This window comes from Oncorhynchus gorbuscha, linkage group LG09 (genome assembly GCF_021184085.1).
Source record: "Oncorhynchus gorbuscha isolate QuinsamMale2020 ecotype Even-year linkage group LG09, OgorEven_v1.0, whole genome shotgun sequence".
Lineage (NCBI taxonomy): Eukaryota > Metazoa > Chordata > Actinopteri > Salmoniformes > Salmonidae > Oncorhynchus > Oncorhynchus gorbuscha.
The window spans coordinates 49,389,342-49,412,907 of record NC_060181.1 but is presented as its reverse complement, the minus strand read 5'-3'; the positions used below and the strand labels follow the sequence as shown (position 1 = coordinate 49,412,907).

At 42.8% G+C, this 23,566-nt stretch overlaps 1 protein-coding gene across 1 annotated transcript; it reads right to left on the bottom strand.

Annotated features, from left to right (window-relative positions):
• Positions 1-344: 344 nt before the first annotated feature.
• gpatch3 (G patch domain containing 3) lies at positions 345-23,156 on the bottom strand. Its single transcript, XM_046362629.1, has 7 exons — positions 22,716-23,156; positions 5,529-5,968; positions 5,067-5,241; positions 4,884-4,943; positions 3,606-3,730; positions 789-916; positions 345-620 (listed from the first exon to the last, which is right to left on the bottom strand). Exons 1-7 carry the CDS (start codon positions 23,134-23,136, stop codon positions 437-439), a joined length of 1,533 nt encoding a protein of 510 aa, XP_046218585.1. The 5' UTR covers positions 23,137-23,156; the 3' UTR covers positions 345-436.
• Positions 23,157-23,566: the final 410 nt, after the last annotated feature.

Here is a 23,566-nt window from a genome sequence, read left to right as displayed (position 1 = left end):
TACTATGATATCTAGTAATTAATACTGTTAAGAATGCCATTGCTATAATATGTGCTATAAAAGGCAATTACCCGTATTCCTTTCATATTGTTAAACAAAATTCTAAGTATACCAACATTTCCTCAAAATGTTAAATTTCTACCATTGGTATAAAACATTTTACCATCATTGCGGGATTTTTTTTTTGAAGGAAAATCGCCAGTCACGACCTTATTCTTGCAGGCGGAAGGCAGGTCATGCAAACTTCTACTGCCCAAAATAATTACTTCGGTTTCAATCATACTATGGTCAAAATTACGAATGTGTAATTCATTTAGGAGACAAGACGAAATAATTTAAACAAATTCCTTGTATGATAAATGCTTTAATATAAACAAATCATGAATTCTAATGGTAACAACTTCTAGTAATAAGAAATTATGTAAATACAGAGTTGTCATCTTTTTGGAAAAATGTTGCCACCTGGCTGCCAGCCTCTGTACTTCATGCTGGTTTTGGGATTGCGCCGCAATAAGGGGTCTCCTTGGTCTATGTCTTTGGGTTTATCATACACAGTGGATATGAACAAGTCTGGTTTGGCCTTTTTCACAAAGTAGGTGCTCAGCTTCTCTCCATGGTACCTGCACAAAACATCATATTGTAATCAGGGTTTTTATTTGCCTGGATGTCAACAAGAATAATTTGTAATATCCTTCAACTTTCCGTTACCTTCCTGTACATATCCAAGTTACAAAGGCCATAGATTTAATCGTAATTGTAATTATTGTGATAGTAATTGTTGCACTCACCCAAAGCCCCTCTTGCATTTAGGATGCTGTCCTTCATTCTCCAAGGCTTCTGGAATCCCTGCCTGACTGTTACCCAGGCCCTTTCCCTCCTTCCAGCCCTGCTTCTCCATCACCCGGCGACCAACACCCTAGACAACATAAAAAGATCAGTACTAGTCCTAGTACCAGGCACCAGACAGTGGAAAAATCCCATTCCTGCTTGAGGAATTCAGACCCCACCAGTTACATTCTGCCCACTAAATGAGAACAGAGTACTAGGTAAATGGGTAGACATTCCAGCAAATGCTATTGGTAGACATTCCAACAGTACCTTGTAGCGGTATTTATTAGAGAGGGGTAAAGAATGATTTTGTTCGGGCGCCAGGCAGGTATTAACCATGCCGAAAGGAAAAGAGTAGAATAGAGAGAGTACCACTACCAGACCCACACACATCAGCAGAAGAGACTGCCTGGAGTGTAGCCTGTTTACCAGATAGCCAGTGGAGAGAAAAAAAGAATACACACCATATAAAACCCACATCACAGCACAGGGGTAACCCCAACAAGAATACCTCATACAATAATACTAATAATGGCAGAGCAATTTAACAGCAACTTCATACAAGAAAGAACCCAGTCATCAACAGAGGATTTGCAATAATATGTATTATCGTCCAGTGGAGGAGTGCAGAGGGTATGAATGTGGGGGGTGTTCATAGACAACAAAAGCCTTAAAAATGTCCACAATCTTCTCGGCCACATGTCATTAGTACACCTCAATACAGTTCACATTACAATGCATAACTTGCAAGCAACCTCCCTTTTAACACAAATGTCCACCCAAATACTTCTGGCAGGGTAATAATAGTCCAGTTCTAATGAACTTCAATGGGAAGTGCATTGGAAAAATAGAGAGTCTGTTGCAGGGTAAAGCACTGGAACGATAGAGGGAAGAGAAAAAGAGAAAGAGAACAAGAGAGATATTAGCTGTGGTCTTCCGGCGTGCCGGTGTACTGTCTTGACTGTCCAATGGTTTGTTGGTTTGTATGTTAAAGCTTCGCAACAATGTTGCTACTAATCCATGCAGTCCATAACAGGCGCGGTCCCAAACGAAAACAACCACGACCTAGAGCGATTACACCGATGATAGAGTTAAATACTTTATAAACTACACACGCTGAAAACAAACAAAACTTCTGCAGCACAGCCCACACAATCAAACTGTCGCGCCACCCAAGAGCTCCTCCCCAAAGAGCTGAATGAGCTCTCTTTATTTCCTCCTTCCTTACTGCTCATGCGCTGTTAAAGTGGCAGTGCACGGTGAAGGCTCCGTGCAGATTTCGCCACAACCTTCAGGTCTCCAAATGACCCCTAGAACATAATGGTTAAATGATGAGCAGATTATTAAATTTTTGTACATTTTAAAACGCATCTCCTGCAGTTCTACACAATTTGACATGACTTATGTCTTGAGTATAAAGAGAGGTATTTTGAAAACACAGTATAGGTGGAAAGCCCCCCGAAAACTGGACATATTCCCCCCAATCGCCATCCCCGCAGGCCTTTTACATTGGCAATTTCGCCTATGCTTCAGACACACTATATGCAGAATAACATAAGCTTTTCTCAGCAGTGACTTTTCTTTTCTTTTGCGTGGATTGCAGTCACTCCTAAGAGCAGTCTAATCTTGGTTTGCCCAGAAATTCAGTTTGTCAAATTTCTGCCCTGCTAGAGCAGCCCAGGTAAACTAAGTGCTGTTATTTCGAAGTCAAAACATCTAGGAGCAACAACAGCTCAACAGCTCACAAAGTGGTAGGCCACACAAGCTCACAGAACGGTACCGCAGAGTGCTGAAGCGCATTTAAATGATCTGTCAGTTGCGACACTCACTACTGAGATCCAAACTGCCTCTGGAAGCAACATCAGCACAATAACTGTTCGTCGGAAGCTTCATGAAATGGGTTTCCATGGCAGAGCAGCCGCACACAAGCCTAAGATCACCATGCGCAATGCCAAACGTCGGCTGGAGTGGTGTAAAGCTCGCCGCCATTGAACTCTAGAGCAGCGGAAACGCGTTCTATGAAGTGATGAATCACGCTTCACCATCTGCCCCAATGCATAGTGCCAACTTTGAAGTTTGGTGGAAGAGGAATAATGGTCTGGGGCTGTTGTCCATACTTCAAGCACCTTACTTCCAGTGAAAGGAAATATTAATGCTACAACCTACATGTTAGACTATTCTGTGCTTCCAAATTTGTGGCAACAGTTTGAGGAAGGCCCTTTCCTGTTTCAGCATTACAATGCCCCCGTGCACAAAGCCTTGACCTCAACGAACACCTTTGGGATGAATTAGAATGCTGACTGCGAGCCAGGTCTAGTCGCTTCAGTTCCCGGCCTCGCTCTTGTGGCTGAATGGAAGCAAGTCCACGCAACAATGTTCCAACATCTAGTGGAAAGCCTTCCCAGAAGAGTGGAGGCTGTTATAGCAGCAGGGGGGGGGGTTCCACATACTTTTGATTATGTAGTGTAGTTCTTTAACATCCTGTGTTTTACCATTGATATGCTCTAGGCTATTTTGAAATCTTAAGGTAAGGAGCATCCAGTACTGCTGGAATGTCTTCCAATGGCATGTCCATTTTTTGAGAAAGAAATTACTGGTCACTCAAAACATTTACAAAGTATAAATTGCCCACACTTTAGATAAGGCCACACAAAAAGACTTAACTAATGATAAAATTAAAATAAATAAAAAAAGATTAGTAAACCTACATTAAACATCTTATAGAGTAATCCATTATAAATGCTTTATTAAGTGGATTGGCACAAGGGCTTCCATACCTTTGTGAACTTTTCAAAGTTGCCGATTGGCTGATCTTGTCCTCCAGACCGGTCCTCCAGCCCCTCCCTCAGCCTCTTCTCATACCGCATGCGGACGTAGTCACGGGAGTCCATGTCACCCCCGTCTGTGTGGAGAGAGTGGCCCCCACGAGATTCATTCTCTATGTACACCATTACTACCTTTTTGCACTTTGTGCTGTTGTCTGTGCCTAACAACGTCTGTACCATGTTTGTGCCGCTGCCATGTTATGATGCAACCATACTGTGTTGTCATGTGTTGTCGTTTTATGTCTCTTTATGTGGTTCTCACATCTTTGTGTGTGTAGTCCTAAATTTTGAATCCCAGGCCCATCCCCACAGGCCTTTTACATCTTGGTAGGCCATCATTGTAAATAAGAACGTGTTCTTAATTGACTTGCAAAGTTAAAACAAAGGTTAAATGTTCCTTCAAATGTCTTAAGACTGCATGCCTACCTAGTCCACTAGGATTTCAAATCAGTAAACCACGTTTCAATCCAGTTATGCCAGTAAAGTCTCGACAGCTGTGATGGAAACAGGAACTTTTGGTATAATTTCATAAAATGCCAAAATATAATTTGTTCGTTCGACTTGGTGAGATCTTTTTGTGTTGGTAAAATTAATTATGCTAGAAATGGCAGTGGAAATGCCTTTATGCGCAAATATTGAATTCAATTTGGAGTCACGCAATGACATGGTGTGTGGTCCTTCAACTACGGCTCGAAACCACAAAGTTTAAATTAGGCTACAGATTAAATCATTAATGATGAACTTCACAGGGTGGTGAAAGTGCATGGTATGAGCTTGATGCTCCGGTCCAATACATACTGAGGGTCTTATGACATGATGATGACATGATGATCGATGCTTGACTGCCGTTGTGACAAATCAAAACATTCTCGCTCTAATCTCATCATTTAGACTAGCCTAACCATACTGTATCTGCAAGCTGTTGGCTTGTGCCAAAACAATAGTAGACACATTTGCTATTTAAACGCAACAATTTGTGACATAACTATGCGATGGAAAGACATTAAATATTCTTCAATGTTTTATTTAGTACATGAAAACGTAAAAATAAATGTGCGCACTACGTAATCACGCACAGATTTGTATTTGCAACAAGTCAGTTTGGTGGAAACACAAGCATATTTTCTTTATGCATATTTTAGAATACTCATATGAAAATCTGTTGCAAATTGGATGGAAGCCTAGCTATAGATCCTGAATTGTGAAGGAAAACATGCAAAGTCAGGTTACCTTTGTCATAGTAAACGCTCATGTCCACATCCCAATCATCTGCAGTTTGCTCATCAAAATCTAGGCGGAGAGAAAAAAACAATAATCACTATTTGACTAATGTATAATTATGAGTTTTACAAGACAGAAATATTAAATCAGAAGGGCAGATCTTTAAGAGGGCTAGTGGAGCCCCTGTTATACCTCCTTCTTCCTCTTGCCAGTACTGGGCATCAGTGTAGAAGACCAGGCCCGAGCCTCCCTTCTCCCACTTCAGCTCTATCTCTTCCTCGTAGAGCCGCTCCTTGCTGCGTTCCTGGCTCGTCACGTCCTCATGTAGGGTCTCATGGCGCTCCCACTCCTCACAGCGGTCATCGTCCTACAGCACAGAAGAACACAAGGATCATATGCAATACAAGAAATGGCAAATGCATCTGTAAAGCCAGAGTTCACAGCAACAAGAATACACTCATATTACCCAGCCATTGTTATGTAGGCTACTCAGATGTTTCTACCTTGAGATGTATTTTTCTTTACTCTGGCTTTTTACCATTTTAAGCCCTTCCTCTTTTCAACATCATTCCCTTATGAACTTAACACAGCAAGTGCTGTAGCTCACAGGTTATAGGATATTTACAGTATACTCAGTAACAAATTTAGACTCACATCATCTGCATTTGACTGGGCATCCTCGTCTTCCTCTGGTATTTCAGGGTCCCCTGAGGGGTCAGTGGGCCCCTGGGTTCCTGAGGGAGGGGCCACACTACCAGGACCTGATATTTCATGCCCACCAGCTGTGAAGACACTCTCCTCAGTTGATGGTGCTAAGCTGGTGTTATGGTACTGGAAGGGCACATTACCATAGCGCCGATTGCAGCTTGTCTTGGGAAAGGCGAGGCCCAGCTTGCGTATGAGGCGCGGGGGTAGGCGGCATGACTGAATAAGCTGTAAGAATACCTTTACGGTTGTACCCACATTACCAGCCGGCATAAGAGAAGGCGGGTTCAGCTCTGGTAAGCCCTTTAGGTCCGCCTCTGTGAAGCGTTCTGTTAGTGCCACGTGGCGCCTGTGCCCGGACTTTGTCTTGTAGGGGAATTCATCCTCATCTGAAATAAAAATGTAGATTCATTACATTTTATGAATAGCATACAAAGATGCAGATTTTATGGTTTTATGTCTGACCTCATCCCCAGGCTATTGTCTGATGCGCAAGACAACCCATGACAAGATTGCCCACACTAGAGTAATGGTTCAGTTACAGTGCCTTCAGAAAGTATTTTACACCCTCCCTGACTTTTTCCACATTTTGTTGTGTTACAAGGTGGGATTGAAATTGATTCTATTGGTCCTTCTGTAGCTCAGTTGGTAGAGCATGGCGCTTGTAATGCCAGGGTAGTGGGTTCGATCCCCGGGACCACCCATACGTAGAATGTATGCACACATGACTGTAAGTCGCTTTGGATAAAAGCGTCTGCTAAATGGCATATATATTCAACCCCCCGAGCCAATACATGCTAGAATCACCTTTCACAGCGGAGTCTTTAAGTCTCTACAAAAGCTTTACACACCTGGATTGTACAAAACTTGCATATTATTATTTTTTTAAATCTTAAAGCTCTCAAGTTGGTTGTTGATCATTGCTAGACAGCCATGTTCAAGTCTCGCCATAGATATTCAAGACAATTTTTGTCAAAACTGTAACTAGGCCACTCAGGAACATTCAATGTCATCTTGGTGAGCAACTCCAGTGCAGATTTGGCCTTGTGTTTTAGGTGATTGTCCTGCTGAAAGGTGAATGTCTCCCAGTGTCTGTTGTAAAGCAGACAACCAGGTTTTTCATCTAGGATTTTGCCTGTGCTTAGCTCTTTTCTGATTATTTTTTCCCTTGTCCTTGCTGATGACAAGCATGCCCACATGATGCAGCCACCACCATGTTTGAAAAATAGTGGTACTCAGTGATGTGTTGCGTTGGATTTGCCCCAAACATAAAGCTTTGTATTCAGGACAAATTGTTTTTTTTTACAAATATTATTTTTTTGACACATTTGCAGTTTTACTTAAGTGCTTGCATGTTTTGGAATATTTTGTATTCTGTACAGGAGTCCTTCTTGCCACTGTCATTTAGGTTAGCATTGCGGAGTAACTACAATTTTGTTTATCCATCCTCAGTTCTCTCCTATCAGTTAGGAACGACTCTTTGTAGTGGCAGGGTATATTGATACACCCTTCAAAGTTTAATGAATAATGTGCCATCACCATGCTCAAATGGCAGTTTTTTTTTACCCATCTACTAATAGGTGCCCTTCTTTGCGAGGCATTGGAAAATCTCCCTAGTCTTTGTGGTAGAATCTGTGTTTGAAATTCACTGCTCGACTGAGGGATCTTATGTGTAGGGTACAGAGATGAGGTAGTCATTTAAAAAAAAATCATGTTAACTATTAGCACACAGTGAGTTCAGCAATTTACTCCTGAACTTACTTGCCATAACAAAAGGGGTCGATGCAAGACATTTCAGCTTTTTATTTATTTGTAAAAATGTTGAAAAACATAATTATACTTTGAAATGATGGGGTATTGTGTCTAGGTCAGTGACACAATCTCAATTTAATCAATTTTAAATTCAAACTGTAACAACAAAATGTGGAAAAATTATATGTACATAGATATACTGCTCACGGTTCCGGTTGGAGCGAGTGGTCGCATCTGCACGTCGCTCCAACGGGTAGTATAACTTTTTCATTATATCTCATTATATCATTATATCACAACGGTTTGATTTGTCTTATCTTAGCAATTTCTTCTCAGCTAGCTACATAGCCGTCTTTGTATCAAAAGATAATTGCGTAATTATCGTATTTCGCCGTCCTAACGTAGTCTTCACTAGTCTTCACTAGCCAGCTAGCTAACGTCCACTGATTAGCTGCACTGGAGAAACTGTTACACTCAACTGAACGACTTGATTAGTTTAGTGTCAGCTAGCTACATAGCTGTCTTTGCTGTCTTCGTATCATCGTATCATCGTATCCAAGATAATTGTGTTGTTTAGGTTTAGAGTGTGTAGTCTTAGAGTGATTATCTTAATTTACCGAGGTTAGCTAGCCAGCTATTTGTCGTCCTTAACGTAGGTGACTCTGCTAGCTAGCCAACAGCTAGCCAACGCTAGCCAACGTCTTCTGTATAGAACTCAACTACCCGGTCGCATTCACAGGTTGTATCACATTTTCACTTCATTTTCATTACAGTACAACGGTTTGATTTGTTTGATCGTAGCTAGCTACTTAGCTAGCTACATAGCCGTCTTTGTATCAAAGATAATTGTGTAGTCTAGAGCGATTTTCTAGGTTCGCTAGCCATCTATTGTCGTTCTTTTAACGCAACGTAACGTAAACAACACTGCTAGCTAGCCTGCTAGCCCCGAATAGCAACACTGCAGAAACTATTACACTCAACGGAACGACTTGATTAGTGTAGTGTCAACAACGCACCCACTGCCAGCTGGCCTACTTCAGCAGTACTGTATCATTTTAATCATTTTAGTCAATAAGATTCTTGCTACGTAGCTTAACTTTCTGAACATTCGAGACGTGTAGTCCACTTGTCATTCCAATCTCCTTTGCATTAGCGTAGCCTCTTCTGTAGCCTGTCAACTATGTGTCGGTTTATCCCTGTTCTCTCCTCTCTGCACAGACCATACAAACGCTCCTCACCGCGTGGCCGCGGCCACCCTACTCTGGTGGTCCCAGCGCGCACGACCCACGTGGAGTTCCAGGTCTCCGGTAGCCTCTGGAACTGCCAATCTGCGGTCAACAAGGCAGAGTTCATCTCAGCCCATGCCTCCCTCCAGTCCCTCGACTTCTTGGCCCTGACGGAAACATGGATCACCACAGACAACACTGCTACTCCTACTGCTCTCTCTTCGTCCGCCCACGTGTTCTCGCACACCCCGAGAGCGTCTGGTCAGCGGGGTGGTGGCACCGGGATCCTCATCTCTCCCAAGTGGTCATTCTCTCTTTCTCCCCTTACCCATCTGTCTATCGCCTCCTTTGAATTCCATGCTGTCACAGTCACTAGCCCTTTCAAGCTTAACATCCTTATCATTTATCGCCCTCCAGGTTCCCTCGGAGAGTTCATCAATGAGCTTGATGCCTTGATAAGCTCCTTTCCTGAGGACGGCTCACCTCTCACAGTTCTGGGCGACTTTAACCTCCCCACGTCTACCTTTGACTCTTTCCTCTCTGCCTCCTTCTTTCCACTCCTCTCCTCTTTTGACCTCACCCTCTCACCTTCCCCCTACTCACAAGGCAGGCAATACGCTCGACCTCATCTTTACTAGATGCTGTTCTTCCACTAACCTCATTGCAACTCCCCTCCAAGTCTCCGACCACTGCCTTGTATCCTTTTCCCTCTCGCTCTCATCCAACACCTCCCACACTGCCCCTACTCGGATGGTATCGCGCCGTCCCAACCTTCGCTCTCTCTCCCCCGCTACTCTCTCCTCTTCCATCCTATCATCTCTTCCCTCCGCTCAAACCTTCTCCCACCTATCTCCTGATTCTGCCTCCTCAACCCTCCTCTCCTCCCTCTCTGCATCCCTTGACTCTCTATGTCCCCTATCCTCCAGGCCGGCTCGGTCCTCCCCTCCCGCTCCGTGGCTCGATGACTCATTGCGAGCTCACAGAACAGGGCTCCGGGCAGCCGAGCGGAAATGGAGGAAAACTCGCCTCCCTGCGGACCTGGCATCCTTTCACTCCCTCCTCTCTACATTTTCCTCCTCTGTCTCTGCTGCTAAAGCCACTTTCTACCACGCTAAATTCCAAGCTTCTGCCTCTAACCCTAGGAAGCTCTTTGCCACCTTCTCCTCCCTCCTGAATCCTCCGCCCCCTCCCCCCCCTCCTCCCTCTCTGCAGATGACTTCGTCAACCATTTTGAAAAGAAGGTCGACGACATCCGATCCTCGTTTGCTAAGTCAAACGACACCGCTGGTTCTGCTCACACTGCCCTACCCTATGCTCTGACCTCTTTCTCCCCTCTCTCTCCAGATGAAATCTCGCGTCTTGTGACGGCCGGCCGCCCAACAACCTGCCCGCTTGACCCTATCCCCTCCTCTCTTCTCCAGACCATTTCCGGAGACCTTCTCCCTTACCTCACCTCGCTCATCAACTCATCCCTGACCGTTGGCTACGTCCCTTCCGTCTTCAAGAGAGCGAGAGTTGCACCCCTTCTGAAAAAACCTACACTCGATCCCTCCGATGTCAACAATTACAGACCAGTATCCCTTCTTTCTTTTCTCTCCAAAACTCTTGAACGTGCCGTCCTTGGCCAGCTCTCCCGCTATCTCTCTCTGAATGACCTTCTTGATCCAAATCAGTCAGGTTTCAAGACTAGTCATTCAACTGAGACTGCTCTCCTCTGTATCACGGAGGCGCTCCGCACTGCTAAAGCTAACTCTCTCTCCTCTGCTCTCATCCTTCTAGATCTATCGGCTGCCTTCGATACTGTGAACCATCAGATCCTCCTCTCCACCCTCTCCGAGTTGGGCATCTCCGGCGCGGCCCACGCTTGGATTGCGTCCTACCTGACAGGTCGCTCCTACCAGGTGGCGTGGCGAGAATCTGTCTCCTCACCACGCGCTCTCACCACTGGTGTCCCCCAGGGCTCTGTTCTTGGCCCTCTCCTATTCTCGCTATACACCAAGTCACTTGGCTCTGTCATAACCTCACATGGTCTCTCTTATCATTGCTATGCAGACGACACACAATTAATCTTCTCCTTTCCCCCTTCTGATGACCAGGTGGCGAATCGCATCTCTGCATGTCTGGCAGACATATCAGTGTGGATGACGGATCACCACCTCAAGCTGAACCTCGGCAAGACGGAGCTGCTCTTCCTCCCGGGGAAGGACTGCCCGTTCCATGATCTCGCCATCACGGTTGACAACTCCACTGTGTCCTCCTCCCAGAGCGCCAAGAACCTTGGTGTGATCCTGGACAACACCCTGTCGTTCTCAACTAACATCAAGGCGGTGGCCCGTTCCTGTAGGTTCATGCTCTACAACATCCGCAGAGTACGACCCTGCCTCACACAGGAAGCGGCGCAGGTCCTAATCCAGGCACTTGTCATCTCCCGTCTGGATTACTGCAACTCGCTGTTGGCTGGGCTCCCTGCCTGTGCCATTAAACCCCTTCAACTCATCCAGAACGCCGCAGCCCGTCTGGTGTTCAACCTTCCCAAGTTCTCTCACGTCACCCCGCTCCTCCGTTCTCTCCACTGGCTTCCAGTTGAAGCTCGCATCCGCTACAAGACCATGGTGCTTGCCTACGGAGCTGTGAGGGGAACGGCACCTCAGTACCTCCAGGCTCTGATCAGGCCCTACACCCAAACAAGGGCACTGCGTTCATCCACCTCTGGCCTGCTCGCCTCCCTACCACTGAGGAAGTACAGCTCCCGCTCAGCCCAGTCAAAACTGTTCGCTGCCCTGGCCCCCAATGGTGGAACAAACTCCCTCACGACGCCAGGACAGCGGAGTCAATCACCACCTTCCGGAGACACCTGAAACCCCACCTCTTTAAGGAATACCTAGGATAGGTTAAGTAATCCCTCTCACCCCACCCCCCCTAAGTTTTAGATGCACTATTGTTAAGTGACTGTCCCACTGGATGTCATAAGGTGAATGCACCAATTTGTAAGTCGCTCTGGATAAGAGCGTCTGCTAAATGACTTAAATGTAAATGTAAATGTAATATACATTTTGTCATTAATCAAGCCACTGAAATATTTTTTTGGGGACGATTTCCAAAGAACAAGCTAACTATCAAAGTTAGCTAACGTTAGCTAGCTAACATCTTCATAACTAGCAGCATGGAGTCAGGACATAACCAAACTGTTGCTGAGATAATGGATGTTGAAACGTCCAAGGAGAAAAGAAGCATTGCTGAAACTCATTCATATGCTTGCAGTGTAAAACAGGGGGTGAATGTGATTCATACCCTAATACCACAACCAAGGAGCAACTTCCAAAGTTGAGAAGTGAACCATCACTGAGGCAGCTACAGGACAACATCGTCCGCATCCTCGCGGCTAAAATCAAAGAGTGCAGCTGACATCATGGACTTGGTTAAAAAGAACACTCAGCATCGTTAACCTGAGGAAAGCGATTGATTTCAATGCTGAGGAAGTAAATACTCTGAAGCAGCAGAACGCAACATTGAAAACTCAGGTTGCAAATCAGGAGAAGAAACTCACTGAAATGGAGTCAAAGGTAAACAAGACTGACCGGTATAGTCGGAGATGGAATCTTCGAATTTATGGGATCACAGAAAGATCTGACGAGAACATCAAAACAAAAGTGAAGGACATTTGCAGGGCAATAGTCCCGGAGGACGAGCAAAATGTTGTTGCAGGTTCTCTGGATGTAGTGCAGTGCCTGGGTAGGCTGAGAGATGGGAAGAACCAGCCACCACGACCAGTGATCATGAAATTAATCTCCAGGACAGCGAGGGACATGGAAAAGTGCAAAGAAAAATTACTATTTAAAGAACAACAACCCGAGCAGTTGACAAAGAAGCTCGGAATCGTCTGTGGCCGATGATTGAGAGAGCAAGGAAAGAGGGGAAAAGTGCATACTTTGCGGGAGCCAAGGCTTTGTTAAATGGAAGGGAAATTTGCACTGATGCCTAGCTTGATGACTACTGGATTTACCAAGTGAATGGTGCAGGACTGATTTTTATTTGCAACTGATAAAATGTATTTCTTAAAGAAAGAGCATTATGTGTGTGAACCAATTATTTTATGGCAGGGAAATTCACTTAATGTTAGCTTGATTTGTTATTTGTTTTACCAATCTATGGCACAATGTTATTTGCAATTGTATAAAAATATACTTTACGTCTACCACCTGCATGGTGCAAAGGACTGTTTTTATTTGCAACTAGAAAGAACGTTTCATTTTGTGAGAACCCGGTTCATGTGAACGTATACAAGTTTAATATTCTTCATATAGTCACTGTGATAGTAAATGTCGATTTCTGTTTTTTCTATTAATGCCAGGGAAATCCGTAAAATGAAAAGGAAATCTTTATTTTTGTATTGTAAAAGGTAAGAGTCACAACTTTTATTTAATTCCACAGATACTGCGTATTGGAAATGTCAAATGGGGGAATGATATTCGGCACCAATGGGTCAGTAGGTGACGCAATTTTAAAAGGCAACTTTAAGGGTCATGAAGTCATGAAGCAAGTAATACAGGGAGATGGATTGTGCTATTGATAGAGGTCAACCACATTCAATTCCTTGTTGTTAATACTTATGCTACCAATAACAAGTCAAGTAACTATTTTATTTAGAGACATCGAGAGGAAAGGAAGTAAAATGTGTACATTTCCATTGGCCAAAGTAAAACGGGGTGGAGATTTTAATACAATATTACATGATAATCTAGATATAATTGCTATCCTTAGGAGGCCATCTGTTTGTGAGATAAGGAATATATGTCTATGGTTAGGTGTTCTATATATGTGGAGACATAAGAACCCAGATAAGATTATGGTTACATGGAGAACCAAAGATGTATCTATACAATCCCATATTGATTTATGGCTGACAAGGTTGATACAGTCTCAATTGCACCATCGATTTTAACAGACCACAAAGGGATTTCAATAAAGATAAATATGAATGGTTTGTCAACAAAAAAAGTTAGTATAGGTTACTGGAAAATGAATAAGAATTTACTAGAGAATGTTGTTTTTGATTCAATTCCAAGGGGGAGTTGTATTTTTTAAATTTGTATTCCTGTGTGGTTGAAGTAATAGTGTTACATGAAAATACATTCATTGGCAATATTAAAATCCTCAGAGAAATGTAGTAATAAACAGATTAGGAATATTGTTTGTGATACACTTCCCTCAGCAGGATTTCTTGGGTAGAATATCTATGGTGATATACAACATAGGAAAGCATGGAAAATTGCTAACAAAATAATGTATCAGTAACAAGGTAGAGGTTTCATTTAAAATGTTACATAGAATTTATCCTGTGAAACATGTGATTCAAGCTGAATATTGACTATAATTGTGAGTTTTTACCAGTATTTATAGTATAATGTTTTGGATTGACACACGCAACTTTATTACATACAATTTAATGGTTTTGAAATTATTTTTTCAGAAATTCTGACATTAATAAAGATACATTTAATTCAATTCAACTGCTAGTAATACTAGGTACATTTTATATTCACAAATGCAAATTCTCAAATTCCAAACCTAGCTTTTTTTACTTTATAAAATGAATTTAAACAATATGGCACTACTTCATTAACTAAAATGAAAAACAAAAAGGCAATTAAAACGTGTATTATTAATGAATATGATTTGTTTGTTTAGGATTCCTGGCAATATAAAAAGTTTATGTATGCTTGCTTGCATGTGACTATTCCACTTGTTTGTTGATTTTTGTTAATAAAAAATAAATAAATAAATAAATAAATAAATATATATATATATAAGTTAAAAAAAGACGCCCGAGATCCCGAATTGGGCTGGAGTCCAATCACATTACATTTGAACCCCTTAGCCCTCGCGCTAGCCACTTTCCCTCGGGAGAATCCCCGTCGAATCCAGGGCTGCGTTTCAAAATCAAGTAGACAGCCCTCGGCCGTAAACCCTCACGCTTCGAACACACCGACTGTGTTTTTGCATCACTGCGGCATAACAGCAGTAGCGCAGCTAGGCAACTATACTGATGCAAGTATCTTTTGCAGCTGGTCGCATGCGGTTGAACACATTGAGAAGAAAATCATTTTCGCAGTATCCTCAAAACCGTGTCTTTGACACAACTACTGACACCTACAGGGACATAAACACAAAAAAATACTGCTTGGAGACAAGTGTCCACAATAGTAGGATTTGCAGGTCAGTAAAGTAGTGAGCTTGTGCTAGATGTGGTTAGCTAGCTAGCTAACGTAGCTTGCTAACCTAGCCAATGAGGTGTGTGAAAGAAAGTCATAAATTATTCTAGTTACTACGCCTGATAACTTACCAAATAATTATGTTTGAAAGAGTGTGAATGTCAGGTAATTAATAATAGAAATGGTAGATACTACTGTACTAGAGGTCGACCTATTATGATTTTTCAACGCAGATACCGATTATTGGAGGACCAAAAAGGCAGATACCGATTAATCGGACTATTATTTAAACATTTGTAATGATGACAATTACAACAATACTGAGTTAACTTATTTTAACTTAATATAAAACATCAATAAAATCAATTTAGCCTCAAATAATGAAACATGTTCAATTTGGTTTAAATAATGCAAAAACAAAGTGTTGAAGAAGAAAGTAATATGTGCCATGTAAAAATGTGCCATGTACAATATGTGCCACGTAAAAAAGCTAATGTTTAAGTTCCTTGCTCAGAACATGAGAACATATGAAAGTTGGTGGTTCCTTTTAACATGAGACTTCAATATTCCAAGGTAAGAGGTTTAGACTATTTCTCTGTATACCATTTGTATTTCATATACCTTTGACTATTGGATGTTCTTATAGGCACTAATAGTATTGCCAGTGTAACAGTATAGCTTCCGTCCCCCGCCTCGCCCCTACCTGGGCTCGAACCAGGAACACATCGACAACAGCCACACTCAAAGCATCGTTACTCATCGCTCCACAAAAGCCGCGGCTCTTGCAACGCAAGGGTAATAACTACTCCAAATCTAAAAGCGAGTGACGTTTGAAACAGTATTAGCGTACACCCAGCTAACTAGCTAGCCATTTCACATTGGTTACACCAGCCATTAGGCTGATAGGCTTGAAGTCATAAACAGCGCCGTGCTTGCGAAGAGCTGCTGGCAAAACGCACAAAAGTGCTGTTTGAATGAATGATTACGGGCCTGCTGCTACTCAGTCCGACTGCTCTATCAAATATAACATAACACACAGAAATACGAGCCATAGGTTATTAATATGATCAAATCCGGAAACTATCGTTTTGAAAACAAAACGTTTATTATTTCAGTGAAATACAGAACCGTTCTGTATTTTATCTAACGGGTGGCATCCCTAAGTCTAAATATTCTTGTTACATTGCACAACCTTCGATGCATGTCATAATTACGTAAAATTCTGGCAAATTAGTTCGCAATGAGCCAGGCAGCCCAAACTGTTGCATATACCCTGACTCTGCATGCAATGAATGCAAGAGAAATGACACAATTTCACCTAGTTAATATTGCCTGCTAAACTGTATTAGTAGTTATAACTAGTGATTATGATTGATTGTTTTTTATAAGATAAGTTTAATGCTAGCTAGCAATTTACCTTGGCTTCTACTGCATTTGCGTATCAGGCAGGCTACTCGTGGAGTGCAATGGTTAGAGCGTTGGACTAGTTAACTGTGAGGTTGCAAGATTGAAACCCCTGAGCTGACAAGGTGAAAATCTGGCAGTTAACCCACAGGTCCTAGGCAGTCATTGAAAATAAGAATGTGTTCTTAACTGACTTGCCTAGTTAAATAAAAAGGTATCAAATTGGATTTTATAAAATAAAAATCAGCACCCAAAAATACTGATTTCCGATCGTTATGAACACTTGAAATCGTCCCTAATTAACCGGCCATTCCGATTAAATCGGTCGACCTCTATACTGTACCCCTGATAATTTGGTCAGATAACCGTGTGCGTGTGTCTGAGTGTACAGTAGGTGACATGTTCATGATAGCTATCTAATAACTATAGTTATCCTAGGTAATGGTTTGGCTTATCATCTCTATGTAGAATAAGATTTTAGGAGGAAGTGGAGAGGACTCAGTGACAGAGAGAGAAGGGCAGAGGTCTGGGTCAGCCGCTTCAGGCCAGCAGCCTTGGCGCTTCTGCCACATTTTATTTTCTGGATCCATTTATTGTGCATATGGCAACGAGTGGCAATATTAAAGCCAGACCCTCTACTACGTCATCCACAAGTGTTGTCGCCACCGGTGCACCAAGACCCTCAACGTCATCTACAAGTGCGACCATCGCCTCCACCGGTGCAGCGAGACCCTCTACAACATCTACATCATCCACAAGTATGACCACCACCGGTGCAGCCATGGAAGATGATGAAATGGAGGAAGCACCTCTGGATCTAGGAACACCTTATTATGAACCTCACGGAAGTGACCACTGAGGACCTGGTTGAACAGGATGTGGCCGTGGAGAGAAACGAAGAGGAACAACGTGACACCAGGTGTCATCAGAGGTACCAGCCCCCAGAGCCACTCAACTCATTTCAGCAGAGGCTCCTCCAAGCTGTCGAGAGGGATGCAGCCCAATCTGATGCTCACAGGAAGGAGGATGACGAGACCATCTTTGCCATGAGCCTGGTGCCAACACTGAACAGGCTGCCCCAGCAAAGAAAAGCAGCAAGGGTTAAAATGTATCAGCTGCTTTTCAAAGCTGAGTTCAATGGTATGTTTTTTCCCCTCCACATCACAGGTAGTGTCATAAGTGTTGCGACAGTGAAGTAAAGTAGGTCATTTTTACAGTATACTCATGTAGGCTAATTGGTATTTCAGATTAAAGTATTAAAATGAGGCACATGTATAGCTGTTTCTAGGATAGATAATATCCCAAAACAAGTTTACTGTCTAAATATTTGCCTGTCATTCATCTTTATCTCTGAAATGCACATTCCATGAGTAAACAGCAAGTAATACCAAATGTACTGCACTGTTCCAATATTTATGCCTCTAACTACACTATATAAGCAGTATTTAGTTGGAATAAATCTCACCTTTTATGGTGTTCTATTATGTTAAGCTTGTATGTGTTGTTTTTCTCTTTCCTTCCAGAGATGGAGTCAATTTAGCCAAGCAGCTCACAGGAAGGACAGGAAGAGGAGCTGTCTGTATGTTGTTTTGACCTCCCTCATTCTACCTTTTTCACACACGTCAGTTCCGGTTAAATTCAGTCAATTCATAAAGTCATTCGTTTATAAAGTCTCAGGATAGTATTCATTATTAGTGTTACATAGATTTCTGAATTGAAACACATTCCGTATGTTTTCACAGATACTCTGGGTCTCTTAAGAAAACCAGGGTGTTTGAACTTTTTGTGAAGTTATGTTCCATCGACTGGTCCATGACATCCAGGGGCCATTTGTTTGTTTAGCTGTGTTATGGCTACATATTATTTTCTTTTTTTCAGAGACAGACACACACACCTCTCATCTCTACCTCAGATCTCCAGTGCCCAGCCCTCTCTTTTTATGGCCACGTCTGAAGTTCCCGACTATGTCTAGGCTTTATGAGTAGTCCCTGTATCGGTCTGCAGTTGTGCCAAAAATACATGCTCTTGTTGTTTGTTCTCTTACAGATTACAGGCTACAAATTCTCTTTTTTATTTTTTAAACACGCACACACACCTCTTTCAATAGTTTTATAACACACATACCTGTCATGTTCTTTCCTGTACTTGAATACTTATTAAATTATGTTTTCATAGTCAGTTGTTTATTAATATCTCATTTAGACTTAATCTGTTTATTTCTTCCCTACACCTTTGCTGATCTAAGACAAGATGAAAGTAAACACAGTTTTAATTCAGTTTTTTTCCCACCTGTATTTTGTCAGGCGAGTGAACAGGTGGTAAACTGTACTATTTATATGGACCATAGGTTACCCTTTCCCTTTGTTATCATACTAACTGTAGCCTAGTGTGGCAGGGTAGCCTAGTGTGGCAGGGTAGCCTAGTGTGGCAGGGTAGCCTAGTGTGGCAGGGTAGCCTAGTGTGGCAGGGTAGCCTAGTGTGGCAGGGTAGCCTAGTGTGGCAGGGTAGCCTAGTGTGGCAGGGTAGCCTAGTGTGGCAGGGTAGCCTAGTGTGGCAGGGTAGCCTAGTGTGGCAGGGTAGCCTAGTGTGGCAGGGTAGCCTAGTGTGGCAGGGTAGCCTAGTGTGGCAGGGTAGCCTAGTGTGGCAGGGTAGCCTAGTGTGGCAGGGTAGCCTAGTGTGGCAGGGTAGCCTAGTGTGGCAGGGTAGCCTAGTGGTTAGAGCGTTGGACTAGTAACTGAAAGGTTGCAAGTTCGAATCCCCGAGCTGACAAGATACAAATCTGTCGTTCTGCCCCTCTTCCTAGGTCGTCATTGAAAATAAGAATTTGTTCTTAACTGACTTGGCTAGTAAAATAAGTAAAAAATGTTAATTAAATGTCGTATAACCTTAATTAGTGCTCCCGCTCACCTGATGTACCATGACAGGTGTGTATAATACTGACGTTAATGGGAAGGGGTTAAGGTGTGGTCTTTACTCCCAAATGTCACTTAAATATAGCTTCCAAATGAAGAGACAATGATACATGAAGTAATTTGGGGAAAAAAATGCAATTTTATGGACAACATGGATGGTTCTTAAAATAACCTTTGCGTTATGGGGCTCTTAAAAGAGCCGTTTCACTCCACGGCATACTGCCATGGGACTGAGAAGTAGGTGGTCAGCTTCTCCTTCACCTGGAGTGCCTGTCTGGGGGTGTTGTTGGCACCTGCCCTGGTGACATCAGGAAGGTGACCATTTGGCATGCCCATCTCCATCGGGAGCGGACCCTGGACTGACCTCCGCAGGTAGTTGTGGAGAACACATGATGCATTCAGGCAGGCATCGATATTTGAGGGGCTGAGACCAAGCACTCTCCTATACATTCTCCACCGGGCTGCCAGAATCCCAAAGGCGCATTCAACAACGAACCCCGCCCTGGACAGTCATTTGTTAAAGATCCTTACAGGCTTTGGCAATGGCAGCTCGCTCTCCAGCGTAGGGCCTCATGAGGTTGGGTCTTAAAGGGAAGGCCTCATCGCCGACGAAGACCTGGGGAACAGGCCCCAGGTCTTCAGCCCCAGTGAGTGATGCAGGTGGTGAAATCTCCAGGGTGCCATCCTGAAGTGGCACCCGGAGGGTCCCGCCATCACTTCCCTTGCCGTAAGCACTAACATCGACAACGGGGAAACAGTAGATGGCATCTACTACAGCCAAGAGTACAACTGAATATGTACCCTTGTAGTTGTAGAATTGCGAAGCTGAGCACGGTGGAGCCTGGATTACTACATGTTTCCTGTCAATGGAGCCAAGACAGTTGGGGAAATTCCACCTCTCCAGGAACTCGGCAGCAATGGCCCTCCAGTCTTCCTCCTTGGGGACAGGTATGTAATTCACCAACCAGACAGTTCCAAATGGCTTGTGCCACAATGCCTGCCACAGTGGACCGTCCAACTCAGAAGCTGAACCCCATGGTCCTGTAAGAGTCCCCTGTCGCCAAGAATCTAAAATATAATTCAAAATAATGATCAATATTGTGTGTAACTTGAATTCCACCCACATATTATATCTACTCATATAGCTACCACATTACTGTTCATTATGCTCTACTAATTAGATTGTAACACTCATCAACCATCATTAACAATGCCTTGAAACAGTACAATTCAGTCTATGACTATATCAATAAACTGTAGTCCAGGCCAACTCTACTCTTAGAAAGAATGGTACTATCTACTTAAAAGGGTTCTCTGGCTGTCCCCATAGGATATCCCTTTTAAGTTCCAGGTAGTACCCTTTTTGGTTCCAAGTAGAACCCTATTGGGTTCCATGTATTAAGTATTATACCTGGAACCAAAAAGGGTTATCCTGTGGGGAAAGCAGAAGGACACTTTTGGAACCTTTTTCTCTGCGTGTATGCGAGTCCAATAAGAATGTAATGAATGACTGTCTTGAACAACAATGGGTCCTTGAGAAGACTAGCCTACCTTCATCAGGGCAGAAGGCAACTTTCCTTTCATTTGGTAACATTGCATAATTATAAAATGATTATTAACCAACTTTGGGAAAAGGTATAGTCCCAATTAACATTCTGTAAAAGTACATTTGATGTCAAATAGGGACTATTAAATAGAGCCCTTTAGCTAGCTAGTTTGCACATAAAAACAATGTATTAAATATCAATCACTAGGCATTAAAAATGTACTGGAATGCACCTTACCGGAAACAAATCGCCAGGTGTTAAACTGGGCTGATGGACTCCCAGTAGTTGGTATTCACCCGGGTGATCCTGGCTCCAACCATCTGAAGCAGGTGATCGAACTGGCTTCAGTCGACTGTGGATTTCTGAACATAACGCGGCAACCAAATGGAGGTATTTTGGATATTGTGTAACTGGGAGTCTCGTGAGTTTAAACATCCAAAGATCAAAGGTAAGAGATTCATTTTATTGCTTTTCTGACTTTCGTGACCAATCTACTTGGCTGCTAGCTGTTTATAATATTTTATCTACTGAGAGAGATGTCCTTACATAAACGCTTGGTATGCTTTCGCCGAAAAGCTTTATTAAAATCTGACAAGCCAGGTGGATTAACAACAAGCTAAGCTGTGTTTTGCTATACTGCACTTGTGATTTCATGAAAATTAAATATTTTTAGTAATTTAATTTGAATTTGGCGCTCTGCAATTCAGCTGATGTTGTCGAAAATGATCCCGCTAACGGTATGGGTGCATATATTGGAGTGGCCATCACAAAGCCCTGCCCTCAATCCTATAGAAAATTTGTGGGCAGAACTGAGAAAGGCGTGTGTGAGCAAGGAGGCCTACAAACCCGACTCAGTTACACCAGCTCTGTCAGGTGGAATGGGCCAAAATTCACCCAACTTATTGTGGTAAGTTTGCAGAAGGCTACCTGAAACATTTGACCCAAGTTAAACAATTTAAAGGCAATGCTACCGAATACTAATTGAGTGCATGTAAACCTCGGACCCCCTAGGAATGTGATGAAAGAAATAAAAGCTGAAATAATTCATTCTCTACCATTATTCTGACATTTCATATTCTTAAAATAAAGTGGTGATCCCAACTGATTTAAAACAGGGCATTTTTTACTAGGATTAAATGTCAGGAATTGTGAAAAACTGAGTTTAAATGTATTTTTGGATGTAAACTTCCGACTTCAACTGTACGTAAATGTTTAATATCCATAATTTGTATGATTATTTATTTGAATTGTGAGCCCTCCAGTTTTACTGGAAGTTGTCCCGCTAGCGTGCCATCCTGTCCCCCCTGACCTAGCCCAACAGCCAGCAGATAGCGATATTGAGTTATTTAATCTTTTGGGGGCTCCAGAGTGGTACAGTGGTCTAAGACACTGCATCTCAGTGCTTGAGGCGTCACTAGACACCCTGGTTCGAATCCAGGCTGTATCACAACCGGCCGTGATTGGGAGTCCCATAGGGTGGTGCACAATTGGCCCAGCATCGTCTGAGTTTGGCCGGTGTTGGCTGTCATTGTAAGTAAAAATGTGTTCTTATCTGACTTGCCTAGTCATGTACACTTGGACCAATTCATACTTAAAATTCTCTATTCAGGCTGCAAAGGTTTCAATGTCCTCCTTAACTAGATTCAATGGCAGGGAGAAAAAAAAAAACGTTAAATATGCATGCTTTCTGAAACACCTTTATCCACCACCATGATAAAGTGACCTAGGAATGCTAGTAAGGATGTAAGTTATTGCGTTCAGCCATTCAAGATGCAGCCGTCTACCCCCGGCTGAACACAGGGCTCAATATCAGGAAGCAGGATTAGCCACTAATGTGGTGAGAAAAAAAAAACGTATGCTTTCTTTATGGAACATTTTCCATCCTTTTCACCATTAAATATAGTTAATGAGGAAATCGACGCATTTTCAGCCTGAATGTAAAAATGTTTTACGTACAAACCGGTCAAAACGTACAAATGTTCATGATATCGTAGGACATCTATTTATTAGACAGTTAGAATGTGGCTTAAAGTCCCTCGAAGCCCAGATGTTCTAGTGTTAATGACTCCAAATACATACTGACCTGTGGAAGGTGATACTTTCACTTTTCTTATCACACAACGCCTCGCAAGCCAGTTGCCCTTCGAGTCGATCCATTGATTCCCCGCGTACATTTTGACCAATCTGGCCGCCTCATTTGAAGGTACCGATACCACGCAACAAAATGTTTTTATACTCTTCGGCGAAGATCCACTCTCCTCTGTGCCATCCTCGACATCTGTGGATGGCATTTCTGTTGTCGGAATGTCTTTACTCGTATGGTCTGACATGTTGACTTGGGTGCCCTCGGACTCCTTCAAAATCTCCGGTCGATGTCGGTAATGGAAACACAAGAAACCATTGCTTTCTATGAATTGACTAAAAAAGTTTCGAAGGTTAGCAGATCGAAAGGCAGCAGGTATATTGCTAACAGCAAAGTACATAGCCGAGCTGGATTCGGCCATATTTGTTTATTTGTTGTCGACCAACGTCATTACGGAAGTGATCGAGAAGACGACAGGTAGTGTCAGCAACAAACGAAAATGTAAAACCATAGCGCCATCTACTGCATGGAGGAAGCATGTTAGACCACCTAAAATTGCTAGGTGTGCGTGCTGGCTATAGTCAAAACGAATTGTATTGTCACATGATTCATAAACAACAGGTGTAGACTTTAAAAAATATATTTTACCTTTATTTAACTAGGCAAGTCAGTTAAGAACAAATTCTTATTTTCAATGACAGCCTAGGAACAGTGGGTAAACTGCCTGTTCAGGGGCAGAATGACAGATTTGTATCTTGTCAGCTCAGGGATTTGAACTTGCAACCTTCCAGTCAGGGATTTGAACTTGCAACCTTCCAGTTACTAGTCCAACGCTCCTACCACTAGGCTCC

What these genes read in the sequence shown, in the direction of transcription:
- gpatch3 (XM_046362629.1), bottom strand. Translation starts at nt 23,136, where the DNA reads ATGGCCGAATCCAGCTCGGCTATGTACTTTGCTGTTAGCAATATACCT. An exon ending in GAAAGTATCACCTTCCACAG is followed by an intron (nt 5,969 to 22,715) that starts GTCAGTATGTAT and finishes TTTTTATTTCAG; the next exon opens with ATGAGGATGAATTCCCCTAC. An exon ending in AAATGCAAGAGGGGCTTTGG is followed by an intron (nt 621 to 788) that starts GTGAGTGCAACA and finishes TGTTTTGTGCAG; the next exon opens with GTACCATGGAGAGAAGCTGA.